At 37.0% G+C, this 11,667-nt stretch overlaps 1 protein-coding gene across 3 annotated transcripts in view; it reads left to right on the forward strand.

Annotated features, from left to right (window-relative positions):
• Nucleotides 1–11,667, forward strand: part of ST7 (suppression of tumorigenicity 7) — a 249,393-nt gene that overhangs the window by 48,910 nt on the left and 188,816 nt on the right. The window contains exon 1 of one of the 3 annotated variants that reach the window (XM_011222611.3): nucleotides 1,054–1,904. The exons of the other annotated variants lie outside the window; for them this stretch is intronic. Within the exon in view, the coding sequence (XP_011220913.1) occupies nucleotides 1,883–1,904 (22 nt within the window). The 5' untranslated portion in view covers nucleotides 1,054–1,882. Of the gene's footprint in view, nucleotides 1–1,053; nucleotides 1,905–11,667 lie in introns of those variants that run through there. 3 annotated transcript variants of the gene reach the window in all.

An 11,667-nucleotide genomic window follows, 5' to 3' on the forward strand; every position in this document is an offset into this window, starting at 1 on the left:
ATCTATGTCTTAGGGTTGTTATAAAGGTTCAATAAGTTAATACATGTAAAACTTCCAGAATAGTATATGGCACATTGTGAATATTCAGTAAATGGTTATTGTTTTTCTTTCCTATAACAAAATATTTGTTCTTTATCTTATGTAGTATCATTGCACTTTCTTCATAACGGTTTAGCATTTTCAGTAAGCAAAGGTCAAATTACCTTGAATAAATTATGCCATATCCACACAATGGAATATTATGCAACCATTAAAAGGATGAGATGGATCTTAGTGACCAGAAAAGCAATTAATGATATTTTTAAATGGTAATTTGCAGTTCCACATTCATATCAGAATTTAACGTTTAAAAACTGTCATATAAAAACATGTCTATATAAATGTAAGAAGATATTGGATGAATGGCTGGAGAGGAAACTTGAGCTCTTGAATTTCCTATTTTATATGATTTTTGAAGTGTGGGATTGTGGGAATACACACACACTTTTTGTGCATTTCAGTGTTTTTAAAACATTAAAATTTCTTTCTTTGCATGTGTTGGATAGATACTCCAATGAAAGTTTACATACTTCTAGTTTAAAAAAAAAACAGTTTTCTAAGAGTAAAGGCAATGCAGGAAGAGTTTTATTTATCAAGTGGGTCAAGAGACAAAATAACAATACCTTCAGTTATTTCTTTGCAGGAGTAGATTAAAAAGAAACTTGTTGGTCCCGTGTGCCCACCTACACACAGGTGTACAGAGGTGTGTGCACACAGCCTTAAATTAAAATGACTGAGTTACTCTGGAAAAGGACAGGAATTCTCATAAGGCAAAATGAAGAAAAATAAGGCCAAAGGAACGGGATAAGAGAAATATATGTTGATTATATATATTCCTAGAGCTATGGTTTTCACATTTGAATAATAGTTGCAACATAACTAATAATGTAATTGCTAACATTTGAGAGCTGACTGTGTGTCAAGCAGTGTTCTGAACACTTACACTGTTATCTTACTGTTAATATGTGGGTATATTTGTGGGTATATTTTTATGCTCAAAGTGTGTGTGCAATAGTATACATATTTTCACATAATTGCGATTGAGTGTACAGCCCTTGATCTGTCAGTCTAGCATAAGCGTAGAGAAAAAACAATGAGTTCTCTAGTTATTTTTAAAGGTAGTCTATTTTTCTCTTTTCTGATATTCTTAATTCCCTTGAAAAGTTTTACATGCTGCATACAACCAGGAACCCCAATCTGCATGATATCTTTGTGGTTAGTTGCTGTAAAGCCAATATTTAAATTTCTTTGAGGTCTTTTTTAGTGCCTTGTGTTACAGGATGAGGATCTCGTCAGGAGGGTGAATATATATGTGGCTCTGGGTCTTGTACATTTTGTGACAAAGGAATTCCCCTTTGAACCGCCTGCTCCCCTGAAGCCCCTGGAGCCTCTGGCTCAAGCAGCGCCGTCAGTCTGTGCAGTGTCTCTGACGTCATCGGTGTATGCATAAGCCCTGCTATTGTCTTACTGCTACAGCAGGGCTGGGGATTGCAGTATCCGCTGTTGCTGCTGCTCCCAGTCTTGTCCCTGCTGCTACCTAGTCCTGCCTCACTGCATCCCAGAAGAGCCACGTTGGCTTGCCTTTCCCTATTGGATTTTCAAAAGCGGCTCTTCGGTTTTTGTGCTGTAGGAGACCTTGCTTTTCAATCACACGGGAGAACACTGAAGCTTGTAAGAGGAGAATCTGGCAGCTGGACACAGCTTGGACTGCATTGTGTGTCTTCATGACCCCTGCTGTGTAGCGGCTCATCTTTTCACTCTCACACGTACACTCTCCTCGATTTTATTTCCTTCCTTTTTTTTCTTTCTTCTAATTTTTTTAAAGCAGCCTCTGGAGCCAGCCATGTTTGGCACTGAATCTTCATGTAAGTAAATGGATCCCACTTCTTTGCTATTTAGAAATCTGTTTGCTGTCAAGGTTTCATTGGCTTGGACTTCGTATCACTTTGCCTTAGGTCATTAACAGCCTTTGTATTTTGGCTCTAATTACAAAGGAATTGGTTACAGGGAAGCGACTCCTCCTTAACTGGGTTATTCATCCTTAAGGCCAGGGATGTCAGGGTGGTCAAAACCAGGCCTTTAAGAGGGAGGAGGGAGGAAGACAGGAATCCAGGCAGTCTCCCCAGAATGTGGTAATTGATGGGATCAAGTCTGTCACTGATGTATTGTGGGTTCTATAATGGTCCTTAAACCTAAAGTAGAAGCTGGGAGGATCTGAGATGATAGTGTTTATTAGAAAGGGAAAGAGGGTTTATAGTTTTTATCTAAAAGGAAAACAAAAAGGTGTCATTATACCCTCTTCCTCCATATTTTTACAAAAGCATAGGAGTAGACATTGTATGCAAATTTAAGGAATAAGAAATAATTGTAGAGATTTTTTTTTTTTTTACACAATGGTTTCAATGTTGATATGCTGGCTAGCGTCACAGTCCAGCAGCATCGTATCTGTCTTAAAACTTATACAATGAAATTGCTTTGGTGCAGAGCAGGCCCTGCACAATGGGCTGGGCTGGACAGCACTTGTAGACAGCTACAATTGGTATTTAAAAAATGATGACCAGCCTGACTAATTTGAGTATTATTTAATGTTGGATATAGAATAATATAACTTATCCATGCAGTCATACAGGCTTTGCAGAATATTTTGTCATGATCCATAAGCAAAGGTGACTGTTAAGTATTTCTGAAGAGACTCAACCTGCTCGCCTAGAACATTAAAAATTGGCAAGACACCGTCTTTGTGGGGAGAAGGGGGTTGGGGCAGGAATTTAGGAAATGCATTTCTTAAGAATTTATAATCCAACCTTTTCTTTCTGATCTCAGGTGATCAGTGTGCCTATTTGTGTGCAGCTGATGATTGTTCTAGAGTAGTTGTATTTCAAGAGAGCTTATAATCCTCAGTTTTTTGTTTCTCGATTGGTTTTTTTTAAAGGATTGATTATTTTTGTTGTTTCACACGGAAGCTTCTCATTGCTGAAATTAACCACACTGACTAATGAAGGTCAAGATAGAATAACAATGAGATATAATGTTCCATTCAGCATATGATAATATTATTTTCTAATAATTTAAAAATATTTTTGAATTCACTTTTAATGGTACATCTGGAATTATTGTCACACAAGAAGTAGGAACAGATTATTAAGTGGCAAAGACTTTCTACAGTTTCATTTTAGTCATGGAATTTTGTTTAGGTAGGAGCCTAGGTATGGACAGAGATATTTATCTACTGAAGGAAAATTAGTCTTATTACTTTGTTTAGCTGAAAATAGAAGTTGAAATTCAGTGTGGGAGTCTTTGAGCTCTTGGATTAGGGACTCTAACAATGTCTGGCCAGGTTTACTAAGCAGACACAGCCTTTCTTGATTTTCAAACCTGATCTTTTAATAATGTCACCCATGTGCTATGTGGTATGTTTGGAAACTGCTGGTTGCTTTTGGTCTCCGTAGCTACCAGATTACTGAACAGACAGAATACCATTCAGAAGACAGAACACCATCATGCAGATTTTTGCTTTTTTTTTTTTTTTTACCTAATTAAGTTTTGCTTCTTGCTTATCACTGGAAGACCATAGATAGGTTCGCATTGTAAGTGATAATCATTAAGTGTTGAGAATGGACTGTCTTCTTTTGATAAGGAGATGCCTCAAATCTATACTCAGAGTTAAGACAAGTGTATTTTCTTTCTGTTTTGAGGGATGGCTGTCTAGGCCTTTAATTTCTGCTTTTTGGAGGCTTTATAAGCTGAAACTGTCTATTTTTAGAATATTCAGAAAATAAGTCACATTTCAAGTTCTAATTAGTTCAGGAGGGATCTTCAAAACCAACTAAGACATTCTCACTAAATTTTATAATAAATGCTTGTTTATCTACCCTATGTACAGAATTGTGCTAGATCCTGGAAAGGTCATTTTTTTCTAACATATTCTGATTTCATTATTCTTATTTTTGATTTCTGGTTGTAGTACTTTGTTTGTATTGGATGCTTTTACTTTTTAAATTGAAGTATGGTTTACATAAGATAAAATGTGTAAGTCAAAGTATGCAGCTCAGTAAATTTTTGCCTATGTTTATACTCATGAAGCCACACCTCAGATTAAGATACAGAATATTTATATTACTCCAGAAAGTTCCTTTGTGATGACCTTTCCCAGTCAAAAGGAAATCACTATCCTGACTTCTTTTGCTTGTGGAGTCACATGTAAATGGCCCTTGTAAATGTTCTCTCCCTTGCTCTTTGCCTGCAAGAGAAGGAAATGTCAATGTCCTCATTTTTCAAGTACTAGAGTAAGTTGATTTTATGTTTCAGACCTTTGTAGTCAGGAAATTTTAGTAGCTGGTATCACGTTATAACATGTTCTGTGTCACTAAAATAGTATTGCTCCATTTAAATACCAAAAGACCCCTCCCCTCAGCACACACATACAAAAGCCTTAAAAATGTAAAAAAATTTACCTGGAAGAGTAGACTACTTGTTCTTCAAAGTTAAAGACTTACATAGCTTTGACATCAGAATTAATAAATACTATCACATTGTTTTAGTGAATATCTTTTGATATTATTCTAGTGAATATCTTTAACAGTGCCAGTCTCAGTTTTTCTGACTTAGGGGATCTGAATCTCCTTGGTTGTGTAGATTGGCTACTGTCTATTTTGGGCCCACTTGGAATGCCAGTGTTCTATCTTATATGTGGATTAATCCTTACAAAGCAGGAAGTGTATGTAGCTTCTGTAGCTCTGTTACCATCTTGAAGTATTACACTGAGCTTTTCCTTTACTGAAATTTCCCATGTCTAAAAATGGGAGTAGTATGTCTGCTCTTTATCTGCTTTGAGGAAATGCAATTTTAGTTTCTGTGGTCAGAATAATTTAGGTTTAAGAAAAAAGTACTATCAGTAAAGTTTTGTTGAAGGAAGTAGTTATTAAAATGCATATTTTTGATACTTAATTTGACTTAATGAAATCTAAAAACCATAAATTGAATTCTACAAAAATTTGAAAATTTTGCTTTTCTCTTAAAATTTTATAAAGGGACAGAAAAATTTCATCTTTTCTTTTGGTGGAATAAAGAAAACTGGTTTTGTACTACTGTCATTTGGTTACATCCTTCTTGATAAAGCCAGTTATTCTGCAAAGTGTAAATACTTCAAGTACAATGAATATTTATTCAATTAGCATTTATCTGGCTCAGTCCTCCTCCCATCTCCCCTCCCATGTTTAACTTTTTCAGGCCTCAAGGGTACCATTTAAGTTGTGCTGTGGTGGGAATTGTGCCCTGGTTGAACACATTAATATGTCTTCCAAAGAACCTGCCTCATTAGTCCAGTGAAGAGAGCAACAAGTTACCTTTTGAGAAACAGCATGCCTCTGGGCAAGTCATTTAATCCCTCCTTCCAAGATTTTGTTATAGTTGTAATAAATTTAAAAGAACATCTAGTGTGTCTGTGAAAGGGAAAAAGAAACTAACGTGCCAATAAAGCGGTAGGATTTAGTGAGCTTAGTGGTGATGGGGAAATGGTGGATGTGTATGTCAGGATGTCAGTTCTCTTTAGCTCTAGTGTGGCTGGCCCTGCCATTGTCTGGATGCCCACATCACCTTGAGTAGGTAGCTAGATGCTGGAAGGGATTTGGGATACATGTGATGCCCCATGTGATTTATTTTTGATGGGCACCAAAAGTTCAGCTCTTGCCCTTTGTTTTCATTACTGATGAATGCATTAAGTTGAAACTGACAGCTTCTCAGTTTTAATAGTGAGTGTGGTACCGTGTTTCTAAGAATAATGTAATTATCTCAAATTTTGAGCCATTGCATAGAAGATAGTCAAAAGAATATACTCTAGCAACATTAGGTCACCAAGAAACTATACAATTAAACAGGCATCTCTTTGATAGAGAAACAAATGAGTCACACTCCTTTCTTTACATGCATTTCAGGGCCATTCTTGATAACCAGTCATACATGAGATTAAACTTGGGTCTATTGTATTGGTGTAATTTCTGTGAATCAGTTGAGATGTTAATAATTACCATGTTCATTCAAAAATGACTATTCACAACTGGACCATTATTCAATATAAGTCCTACTTCTTATTAAATAATTATGTCGGGGTGCTGTTTTTGCTATTAGTATGTTTGACATTCTAGTGCTATATTTTCCCCCCTTTATTAGTTTTTGTCATATGGAACAAGATAATTTAGGAATACAGCCATTTCCCTTTCCTATAGGTTCAATTGGCTTTTAGTACTTAGCTGCGTTGGATTTTAGATGCTTTCATCTTACATAAAGCAAAAGTACAAATACTTACGTATACATATAAAAACTTAACCTCTACATCAGCACTCAAGCAGTGAAAGAAAAATATTATTCTACATGACTTTAGATAAGTAGAATACCACAGACTGCTAATGTCACAAATATGGGAAAATAATTATAGATAACAGAGATTTATGTTAGGACATGGTCATACAGGAGCCTGGGAGAGCTAAATAAAACTCATATAACATTTGACTTGTTTTGCAAAAATTTTTTCTTTTCTTTCCTTCTGACAATATAAGTTCTGATGTGAAATTTCTTTTGGGTTTCTTGCCTGTTAATAGTTGACATTGTAATTTTTAGTATCAAGAAAATATTTTAAACTAAATAAGATAGAAAAATATTTTTCTTCTGGATATTTATATACTTATTCTTCTAATACAGAAATGGAATTAAGATACCCAATGGTTATTTTCAAATTCTCAGATTACTTATTTTCACTTGAGTATTGGTTTCCCTAATTGTTAGTCTATAGTTTGTTCAGCAGAAATTACACACGAGTTTTCAGTGATCTGTTGTTTTCATTGTCACAATGGACCAGATTCATATCCTGTATAAACCATGGGGAGTCTATGGGGAAAAATGACCATATATGGAAACTTTCCCCATAGACTCCCTATGGAGTTACACAGGATGTGAATAGGATTCATTGTTGTTATGGATTCTGAGTTGGAAAAGTCACTACTAATGTGTATTTTTAACAAGAATAATAGACATTGCATTAAATTATATTCAAATACTATTAAATTTTCAATATAAGACTATATGGAGCATAAGAATATGAATTGCCAATTTAAAAATTGTTTTTCAAAAGTATTGCTATCCCACCATTTTTTCCCTAACAAATATAAAGCATTTATTAACATGTTTATTAATATGTTAATTAAGAAATACACAAATTTTGAATTATTTGCAGGTCCTGTGATGTAGTCCTAACTGCTGTGCTAGAATAGTGAATTATAATATTTTCTGTATAGAGATTTTGCTTGTATTAATAATGGATTCACGTAATTGTGAACTGTCAGACGAAGATACAGTTTAATACATGTTGTAGAAATGGCAACAACTATGTGCCAGGTTCAGTGACTAATCAGTGCAGATGCCTGGATTCAAATCTTGGCTCTACTATATTCTACCAGGGTTTGGCCACCTATCATCTTAGTTCTTCTGGCCCAAAATATGGCTTATCCTATGAACTCTTGATATTAGGGGATCTCGGTGTTAGGGGAATCACCTTTTTTGGGACCGGACATTTGTACCAAGGTAACACTTACCAAGGGTCATCTGTGGAGAGTAGACTTCAGTGTTGAGAAAGACTGGCTAAAGAAAGGGAAATGTCACTTTCTAAGACTGGATGGAAGTTCTTTCATGGAAGTCTTTGAAGGGACTTAGTGGGAGTTCTGAAGAGAGGAGACTGGATGACACTGGATGAAACTGGTCCTAGTTGGCAAATGCTCAGCTATTTCTTACTACTGGTCACCCCTCATGGCAGGCATCACTAATTGGTCAAGTACTCTTGGAGGATTGGATTAAGCCACTAAAGTTTAGAATGTTTAAACACTTCATCTGTGCATTAGTGTTAAACACTTTATCTGTGCATTAGTGTGAATCATAGTCACATAAATAAATATTTTATCTTGCAAATAATTACTAAATTAAAAAAGATTAGGATGGGGCGCCTGGGTAGCGGAGTCGTTAAGCGTCTGCCTTTGGCTCAGGGCATGATCCCGGCGTTCCAGGATTGAGTCCCACATTGGGCGCCTCTGCTGGGAGCCTGCTTCTTCCTCTCCCACTCCCCTGCTGTGTTCCCTCTCTCGCTGGCTGTCTCTCTGTCACATAAATAAATAAAATCTTTAAAAAAAATAAAAAAAAATAAAAAAGATTAGGAATCTTAAGAGTTCTGGTAATATCCCTTTAGATATAAAATAAAGACACCATTCTGTGACACATTATGTTCTCAAAACTGTCAGTAGGTTAATGATTCAGAGCCACCACTGGTCTCTTTTGAATGAAATTTACACCAATTTAGACCTATCCCCAGAGTGTGGCAGGGTACCTATCATATACTAAGCACTCATTCCTTAAAATCGGAATCTGCTGTGGCTTAAGGTAATATTATTGAGAATATGTTGTGTGGGCTTTATAGGATGGTAATATTGAGTTTGATTAAATATTCTAGGCTAAGGAGTGTATTACACCTAAGTGGCATATATCAGGAACATCCGAGTGAATGACTCTTACTGTCACCTTTTGGAACAGGAGCAGTTTACACAGCAGAATAGCATATGGATTTTTATTATTAAGCCTATATTTGTTATAGGTAAACTGTTATATACTGATACTTAGTTATATATTGGTAGTCGACTGCATTTCATCTAAGTTAACTTATTTTTTAAGATTATTAAGTAAAAATAATGAAGTATTATAATCACCAGTTTATTTACAGCATGAAAACTAAGAATTGTCTCTTGCCAATCCTGATATAATTTTAGGAATTGGAAAAATTGTTTTCCATTTCTTTGTGAGAGTTTCAAATTGTTAAAATTCAGGCTTATTGGCATATTTTGGGGAGTACTGAACCTCATTGGAATGTATATAGATTAGGCAATCACAGTGACTCCATTAGAGTATTATTTACCACTTACTTCCTTCATCCTTAGCTACTTCTAGAACACCTAGTGTTAGCAGGAGGCTTTGGTAGGGTTTGGCTTGGTGCAATGCATGGATTTGAATCAGGAGTCTGGAATTTCTCATCTGAAACTTTGCTAGATTTGTTTTAGTATAATGGTGTTTCAGTTATCTGTTGCTGTATAACAAAGTACCCCAAAACATAGTGTCTTAATATAAGTGTTTATTATTGTAGTTCACAGTTCCATGGGTTGGCCATACCCAGTGGTTGCTCTTTTGTGGGGTCTCTAATGCAGTTGCTGTCAGATGTCTTTTGTGGCAGCAGTCATCTGAAGTCTTACCTGAGCTGGAGGTCCAGGATAGCTCTCCCACATGGATATCAGTTGAAGCTGGCTGTTGACTTGGGGCTTAGCTGGGGTTGTAGGCAGGTATGCCTACACTTGGCCTCTCCATGAGGTTCAAGTTTCTAATAGCATGGTGCTAGGTTCTCAAAGGAATCATCCCATGATGGAGCGCTCTAAGAATCTCAGGAGGAAGCTGCAAGGTTTCTTATGACCTAGCCTTGGACATCTCAGGAGCCACATCTGCCATATTATATTGGCCAAGCAAGTCACCAGGACAAGCCCAGATTCAAAGTGAAGGGAGTTAGACTCCTTCTCTTGGTGACAGAATGGCAAGGTCACATTGCAGAAGAGTAGGGAGGATGGAAAATATTGTAGTGGCCATCTTTGGAAAATACAGTTTGCTACAAGTAGTGTCTAAACTCTGTTCCGTGAAGTTGGTAACCCAGAGTGCTGCTGGGCTTCTCCAAGTCAGGAGTCTGCCAATTTTTTCTGTAATGGGCCAGATAGTGAGTATTTTAGACTTGTGGACCATACAGTCTTTTTTGCAACTATTCAGCTCAGCCATTGTGGCAAATAAGTGGCCATAGACAAATGAGTGTGGCTGTATTCCAGTAAAATTTAATTTATGAACACAGAAATGTGAACTTCATATAATTTTCACATACCAAAAAATGCTTTTCTTTTTAAATTTTTTCCCCCAAACATTTAAAAATATTTTAAAAAAAATTGTTATATCATGGGCTGCAGAACCAGGTGGTAGGCAGGCTTTGGTCCATGTGCTTTAGTTCAATGACCCCTGCTTTTAATATTTAATCTGAGTTTCCTTTTTAATAACTGCAAAGCTTAAAGAAAAACAGATATATTCACATATTAAAAATAACTACTTTTGATGTATAGGTATGACTATAGATGAAGTTATGTTCTCATTGATTGATTTTATTATTAAATGTTATAAATTTGAACTCATAAATGTAGTCTGTTTTACATATTGGGCTCTTGCGTAATATTTTGTTTGAAAAAAGATTGTGTTAAAAATGAGTGAGAGGGGTGCCTGGGTGGCTCAGTTGTTAAGTATCTGCCTTCGGCTCAGGGCGTGATCCTGGCGTTATGGGATCGAGCCCCACATCAGGCTCCTCCACTGGGAGCCTGCTTCTTCCTCTCCCACTCCCCCTGCTTGTGTTGCCTCTCTCTCTGGCTGTCTCTCTCTCTGTCAAATAAATAAATAAAATCTTAAAAAAAAAATAAAATAAAAATGAGTGAGAGAGGGCACCTGGGTGGCTCAGTCAGTTGGACGTCTGCCTTCGGCTCAGGTCATGATCCTAGGGTCCTGGGATTGAGCCCTGCATCAGGCTCCCTGCTCAGCGAGTAGCCCTGCTTTTCTCTTCCCTCTGCTGCTCCCCCTGCTTGTGCTCTCTCACTCTCTCTCTGCCAAATAAATAAATCTTAAAAAAAATGAGTGAGAGAAAAAAATAAGATAGACAAAACCCTATGACATTTGAAGGCTTTAATTTTAGTCTGTTATCAGAATAACATTAGGTGGCAAAAGTAATACAGGATATAGACACTGTGTGATTCAATTTCACAAATATTTATTGAATGCAGAGGGTTAGCATGTGATAAGAAGTAAGAGAGCAAAAAGCTTTCAAGAAATTTAAAGTTCAACTGGATATGGGGGAGTGAGGCAGTGAGAGAGGGAGAACAGAGAGGTTAATAATACTAAAATTATATTTCTCATTCAGTTTAAACAGTGTAGATGAGATTGTTTTTGATACTAGTGCCCATGGGTCAAAGAAAAAAAAAAAAATGGTTCTCATTGGAATTGGCATTGCATAATATGCCGACAAGGAAAAGCAGTTTTTTCTTTAAATTTATTGAAGGACAATTTACATATGATAAAACATATCCATTTAAAGTGAACAGTTTGGACAGCTGCCTCAGGAAACTTACAGTACAGCTACTGCTCTGCTCAGCCGACTCGATGGGCACCCTTAGACTCTGTCATCTGCCTTGAGAAAGTCAGAACGTGCTACCCATTGAACCCCTCACACCTAAGAAATACATATGATCGACGAGGTTAAGATGGCGGAGGAGTAGGGGACACCTTTTTCAGCCGGTCCCCTGAGTTGAGCTGGATAGGTACCAGACCAGCAGGAATATCCACGGAATCAGCCTGAGACGCAGGAAGATACATCTGGATCTCTACAAATGAACATCTCCAGCGCTGAGTATCGAGGTACGAAGCGGGGAGCCGTGAAACCGCGCACAGATATCGGAAGCTAAACAGAAGGGGGAGGGAGCCGCCGTGTCAGGGCGCCGGGAAGCGGTAGCCACCTGCAAGGGGGAG

The sequence above is a fragment of the Ailuropoda melanoleuca genome, chromosome 1 (assembly GCF_002007445.2).
Source record: "Ailuropoda melanoleuca isolate Jingjing chromosome 1, ASM200744v2, whole genome shotgun sequence".
NCBI lineage: Eukaryota > Metazoa > Chordata > Mammalia > Carnivora > Ursidae > Ailuropoda > Ailuropoda melanoleuca.